Source organism: Arabidopsis lyrata (assembly GCF_000004255.2).
Source record: "Arabidopsis lyrata subsp. lyrata unplaced genomic scaffold ARALYscaffold_8, whole genome shotgun sequence".
Classification (NCBI taxonomy): domain Eukaryota; kingdom Viridiplantae; phylum Streptophyta; class Magnoliopsida; order Brassicales; family Brassicaceae; genus Arabidopsis; species Arabidopsis lyrata.
This window is the reverse complement of record NW_003302548.1, coordinates 7,330,255-7,336,801: the sequence shown is the minus strand read 5'-3', so window position 1 is coordinate 7,336,801 and position 6,547 is coordinate 7,330,255. Positions and strand designations below refer to the sequence as shown.

The window sequence follows — 6,547 nt, the reverse complement described above, 5'->3', positions numbered from 1 at the left end:
AAATGCTTTGAGTGCAAAAGGGTAGAGTTAAGTTCATGATTCTGGGATTAGAAATAGGACCTCCATTTGGGTTTATATTGGTTACATTCTCGGTAGATGGGGTCTTATCCTTGTATGCATAACTTGATACTCACCTTTAGCATTCTACTAAAGCTCAATCATTCTTGAGAGATCCCCTGTTGCGATTTAAACCAGATCTTTAAGGGACCATCTTTGTCTCTAAACATTTACCCTTAAGCCAAATGTGTTCATATCCACTGCATAGTATGATTCACGGTTCCTGCTTAATCAATGTTAAAGGGAATGTGCTGATTTGAATGCTTGATTTGATTAAGGCAGAAGTTAGGTTGAGATGTGAAGGAGATGACTAATGTTTTTAAGTAGAGATCAGTCAACCTTGCACTCTAGAATTAGGAACCTGGACATTGAATTCACTTACTCTATATGCATGTTTTGGTTCTGAGTCTCCACTTTCAAACCTCTTCTCCAGCTTAGTTCTATTTGTTTGCTTGAGGGCAAGCAAGAGCTATGTTTGGGGGAGTTGATGTCTCTGTATTTTACCGCTTTTAAGCACACTTTTCTCGTGCATTTAGCTAAGTTTCATCTCTCTTTCATTGCATCCATAGTCCTTTTCATATCATTTTCATCACTTAGTACGATTTGCATTGCATGGCATAGCATATTGCATATTGGATGTGTTTCAGGTATTTGGAGCTTATTTGGGACTTAATGGATGCAAAGAAGAGAATTGATGATTCAGAGCCAGTCTGAAGTCCCTCAAAGATCGACTCAGATGGAAGTCTTTCATTGCGATTTAGCTTCAGAGCTCTTCATACAAGTTATAGAAAATTGAGTTACCTTTCCAACGGAGGTGATTTCAAGTGAATCGGAGCTTTTATGCAAGAATTATGGTGGTTTTAATGGAGACATATCCAGAAAACTGGTTGGACTCGACAGGAGGTCGAGCAGGCGCTCAGAAACCACCAAGGGTTAGACTCGACCACACCAACTCGACGTGAGGTCGAGTAGGAGGCCATCAAGGAGCACCCTTTGAAGAATCACTCCCCCTCGACCACATGGACTCGACGACACGTCGAGTAGGACGTCAGGAAGCTGTCTGGACACAGACTCGACCACGCAGGCTCGACGTCACGTCGAGTTGGACCACCCACCGACTTCTTATTTTGTCTTGTAGCCAAATTAGGGCAACCTAGTATTCCTATAAATAGGGGTACACCCTTTTATCCAGCGGATATTCCTTTTACCCAGCAGATATTCCTTTGTTCTCTCATAAACCCTAGTTTTTGTAATCGTTTTTCCTGTTGATCCTTTGAGTTTTTGCATTTCTTTTCTTCATCAAAGTTGTAGATCTGTCTCTTATCTATAACATACTTGCTTTTCAATGATTTCTGGGTTTGAAACGTTTTCTGGGTTTTTATGCATGATGTTCTTCAGTGTTCTTGAGTAGTGGATTAGGGTTCTTGAGGATGGGTTAGATTAGGTGTGGAATCCTTATTATATTTAGGTGGTTAAGTGTAGAATTGCTTGATTTCCCTTCTGGTTTAGTAGATCTTAATGCTATTTCTTCTCTGATCAATTGGAAATTGATTTCAGACATTTCCACACCCACAAGGTGTTTGATGAAATGTTTGAACAAACTTTTCCAGAGATTTGCATACTCTAGCCCAAGAGATTGGATGTTTAGAATGCTTATTGACTTTATTAGATTGAATCATAATGCCTGCTAGGTTATATTTATTCAATGAGAATTGAGTATGAAAGTGATTTAGCTTGAGAATCTCTGTCACGAGAGTGGATTGATTTGTATTCGAATCTATTGTCTAGGGATAGCTTGATTGAGTTTGTTAACCACCTAGGTAGACTAAGGAGACTGCCATAATAGATTACCCCATTCCTCAGGACCTTTTATCTCTATTGATTGTTTAAATCTTGTTTCTGTTAGTCTTTGTGTTCTACTCGACCTGTTAGGCCTAGAGCGTTTCTCTGCATTGTTAGGTTGTTAGTTTCTTTTCCAAAGCTTTTGCATGATAGTTTCTGGTCTTTAGTTTACTGCTTGAATCTTGCTTACTTGTTGTTTACCTATTCTCTGCACTTGCTCATTCATGTTCTGTAGTTTTATAGTTTTTATGCATGTTCGCTTAGGATTGCTAGATAACAAACCTCTATTCTGCTTGGCTTGACTTAGTATTCTCTGAGCATATCTTGATTGATAGTAAGAGCACCTGATTGGATTGATAACCTCTTATATTGCAATGACATGAAAGTATATTAGGGTAATTGATAGTAAAAATCCTAGTATCAGTGTTTCAATAAATGAGTTTGATACGATATTTTTATGCATGGTTATGTAGACTGTAAATGAATCAATGGATAAGATCTACATCTACGGTTGGAATTTGGTTGATACAATTGTTGCTGAGGGTCGAATGGTATCAACAGATCCTACAGAAATAGTCAACAATATTCCTATAGGTCCCAATGCTGCAGTTGTGATGGTTGAGATGGTGATTGAGAAAAATGCTTGTTTGTGGAGACCAAGTACTGATCTGCGGGTGATTGGTGATGCACTTCACGAGAGAATCGTTTGGCCACTAGAAAAAGTAGACCCGATAATTGCTCCTTCAATAAGATCATCACATGTGGTAAACAATCTTTTACATTGTTTTTAATAGTCATTGTCTTGCAAAAAACAGTTTAACTTGGGTCTCTGATTTGGTACTCGTTTCATATTAGAACTGTTCATGTTCTAATGTTTATTTGTTTAATCTGATGGATATTGTGTACAATTGTGATTGATTTTTGTAGAGTGCTAACAGCAACAACACCAGCAGTACTCAATCTGGTCAGAAGAAGAAGTGCTACTTGATAGATTACTCTAAACCGGGACAGAAGGTTGCAGAAGGCAGAGTTTGGTCATCTAATCCTACAGACACAGTGCATCTTAAACCATTGGGACCCAATGCTAGCAAGGTATCAGTTGACGTGCCACTAGTAGGAAATGCGAAAGTGTGGAAACCAAGTTCAGAGATTCAGACCATTGATGATGCATTAGGTAGTCTTGTGGCTTGGCCTAGTGATAAACTTCTTTTTATGTGATGATGTTGTGGTAGTAGAGAACATTAGTGTGTGGATGTTTGGATGCTTGGCCTTAGTAGAGAAACTTGTTGTGTTAATGTTATGTTTTGGATTTTTATGGAGTATATTCAAAAACAGGTTTTCAATAATCAAATTGTGTACCAATAATAACGAAAAATCGTTTATATCTAACGCTATTATTATTCAACACAATAACATTTATAAAACGCTGTCATTACATTAAACTTTGAAAGCGTAAATAAAACGCTATTATTACACAACACAATAACATTTATAAAACGCTGTCATTACATATATTAACAGCGTAAATAAAACGCTATGAAAGAGTAATTCATAACTTTTGAGAAACGCTATTAAAGATAATACAATAATAGCTTGACATAAAACCGCTATCGAAAGTGGCGGAGCTATTATAGCGTGCGATGATATAGCTTTTGGTAAAACGCTATTGTATCTATCAATAGCGTTTTCTGGCCGCTACAAAAAGCCAATATTCTTGTAGTGTACGCATCTTTGTTGGTCCTCTTTTTCTTCTTTCTTTCACTCCTTCCTTTGGTACATGACTTCCTTCATCAGTATTGATAGGAATCCCATTATCTTGACCATTGTCAACACCATCTTCTTCCATATTGGCAGCTTCTTCTTCATCGTCTTGCGGTTCCTGTCTAGTCAAGCAAGCTTCTCCTTCTATCTCAAAATCTTCTTTCTCATCTTCAGACATTGCATTCTCAGTCTGATCAGCCTCCGGTGTTACATCTTCTTTGTCATTACCCTTCTCTTCTTCCACAACTTCCGGTGTTACACTATCAACCAAATCATCTTGCGGTTCTTCAACCACATTATCTTGCGGTGTAACATCTTCTACCTCATCATCTTGCGGTTCTTCAACCACATTATCTTGCGGTGTAACATCTTCTACCTCATCATCTTGAGCAGCCACTTTCTTGCTTCTAGTACTACTTCTCGTACCCACTTTCTTTGCTTTTCTTTTCTTATTCACCTTCTTATTCACCTTTAGTGTTGTTGCAGGAGCAACTGGTGGTGTAACATCTTCTACCTCCAAGCCTTGATTACGTCTACTACGACGAGAACCAACTTGACCTCCTCCTCTTGTCTTCGCCATTTCTGAAACTGATAAATGAAGAACAGCTTCAATCAACATAAAATCGAAACCCAAAAATCATAATCGAAACCGATAATCAAAATTGAAACAAGAAATGTGCCAAACTTCGACATGCATGTTAACTGAATCTAAGAATCAAAACCCAAAATCAAAATCGATACCCAAAATCACAAAGTTCCGCATCAATGTTCACACAACCCAATAATCGAAACCCCATCAAAATGGTTTTTCATTCCAAAGAACAAAGAAGCTACGATTGAATGAGAACATACCTATTGAAGATTCGAGAGAGAGATTGTGAGAAATAGAGTTTAGAGACTGATAAATCAAGTGGACACAGTGAGAAATCGAGATCGAGACTGAGAAAGCGAGTGAGATCGAGAGAAATCGAGTGAGAGTTGCAGAATTTGAGCTCAATTTCTCAAGAAATCGAGTGAGAGAAGAAGTTTTTGATCTTTTTTTTGCTTTAGGGAAAAAATGGTAAAGTGATTTTTCAGTTTTTCTTTTATTTTGCCTTAGCCAAATTTCACATTTTTCCCTCTTAACATTTTCAATAGCGGGACATTAAACTTCAGAACCAGAAAATTGGCCGCGTCAATTTCATATAATCCCGCTTAAATTATTTGTAGCGTTTACAATTTACGAAACGCTAACTTTAAATCGCGCTTCAGTCAAACATAGCATAAACCTAAAAAACGGTATCTTTTAATGCCATCAATACCCATATTTCCTGTAGTGTCGGTGCCATATTAACTTTTTGCTCCTTTAAATTTGTTTTCCGAGGATGCTTTTTCATTGGAACCAATAAGTCTGTCACGCTTCAGGCGATCTTTAGACTTACTAGCAGTTGATCTTATCCTTCTAGGATATTACTTTTAATTGGAGCAGAGCTGGTGTGACTTTGTCGCCTAAGGTCAGTAAATGCTTCTGGCATAATTTGCTAAACTTTGCAAATGAATTATCTTATAAATTTCTTGTGCATATTATTTAGTACGAGGATCAAGATAATTAATTCCAATATTTCTTTACAAGCTGTTTCTTTTCTCCCCTTAATGTTGGAAATACTGACTCACTGATATAACAGTCTCCATTTTGAGCCTTAAATAAATTTCTTACTGATGGTTCAATATAATCAATCATCACGAGAGATTCATTCAATATATTTCCAACATTCTTTCAAATCTTATCTTATAATACTGTGGTGGAGCAACTCTATATATATCACATTTAGATGAGAAATATCTGGTTTCTGACTCAAACCAATTGTAACAGGGAGAACTCATTATTTCTTGTTGGCCTAATGCGAATAAGTTGACGTAATAGTCATTTTCTTAAGACATGGTTTCACGACCATTATCAATTAACCAAATACCCTCGCAAACTTCAGGTTGCAAGTTGATAACAAGAATATATGGTGGGTGATCAGTCCACAATATCTCCTCGAATACGTACCAGAAAATTGACATTATCCATATTCATGGAGTTGGTGAAAGCCATATAATCGGTTTGCTTTGTGAACAAGCAGCACACATAAGAAATCATTAGGAAAAATCTTCAGGTTTTCCAATGAATATTTATAAATTTCTGATTATTCTTTCGCATCACTACAAAACCGGAATGGCTTAACCGGTCATGCCAAACAAGGAGATTTTCAGTAAAACTTCTAGTTTACTATAAACAATTATATTCATTAAACCAATCTTTATATAGTAATGGTGAGAATCTCCCAAGGAGTCGGCACACTAAGGCGGCGGAAAGATATTCCTTAGGTTCAACGGACGGTGAAGCCACGAAAAACAAGGATGCATGGTGGAGCGAATGGTCACACAAGAGCTGCGGAAGACTTTTGATTTACCAAACTTGAATTCTTTAGATATGACACACTAAGACGAATTCAAGGTTGAAAATGAGAATCACTCTCGACAAGACCCCCTGGATATGACGCACCATGACGGATCATGTATTGATCAATAGACACACCATTAACGAAACCAATATAATGGATATTACACACCATTGACAAAAAGTGAAAACTCACTCTCAAAGGATTCCAAAAATATCAAAAAGGCTTATTCTTTATTCATGAGATGAACCTCATTATATAGAGGAATTACAACAAATTCGTCCATAATAGTTTCTTAACATGCAAAGCATCTAGGGAGATGAAATTCAAACTCTAAAGTGCATGTAAGAGAGAGAAATCGACAGAATTAAATGCAGTCTTTGCTATGGACGAAAATTGATCTTCCTTGATTATTTTTGGGATGAATCCAATTTTCTGGGCATCTCTAATGGACCAAGATTGTA

General features: G+C 37.1%; 1 protein-coding gene across 1 annotated transcript; it reads right to left on the bottom strand.

Annotated features, from left to right (window-relative positions):
- Positions 1–3,413: 3,413 nt before the first annotated feature.
- On the bottom strand, positions 3,414–4,240 carry LOC110225737 (glutamic acid-rich protein-like). The gene is made up of 2 exons (XM_021015703.1): positions 3,677–4,240; positions 3,414–3,467 (listed from the first exon to the last, which is right to left on the bottom strand). The coding sequence occupies exons 1-2, from the start codon at positions 4,238–4,240 to the stop codon at positions 3,414–3,416; spliced, it is 618 nt and encodes a 205-aa protein (XP_020871362.1).
- Between the last annotated feature and the right edge of the window lie 2,307 nt (positions 4,241–6,547).

Excerpts from the sequence above, each read along its gene's own strand:
- LOC110225737 (XM_021015703.1), bottom strand. The coding sequence starts at position 4,240 with ATGGCGAAGACAAGAGGAGGAGGTCAAGTTGGTTCTCGTCGTAGTAGA. Across the intron at positions 3,468-3,676 it reads ATACTGATGAAGGAAGTCAT|CGTTTCTCAAAAGTTATGAA; the intron begins GTACCAAAGGAA and ends TATCTTTAATAG.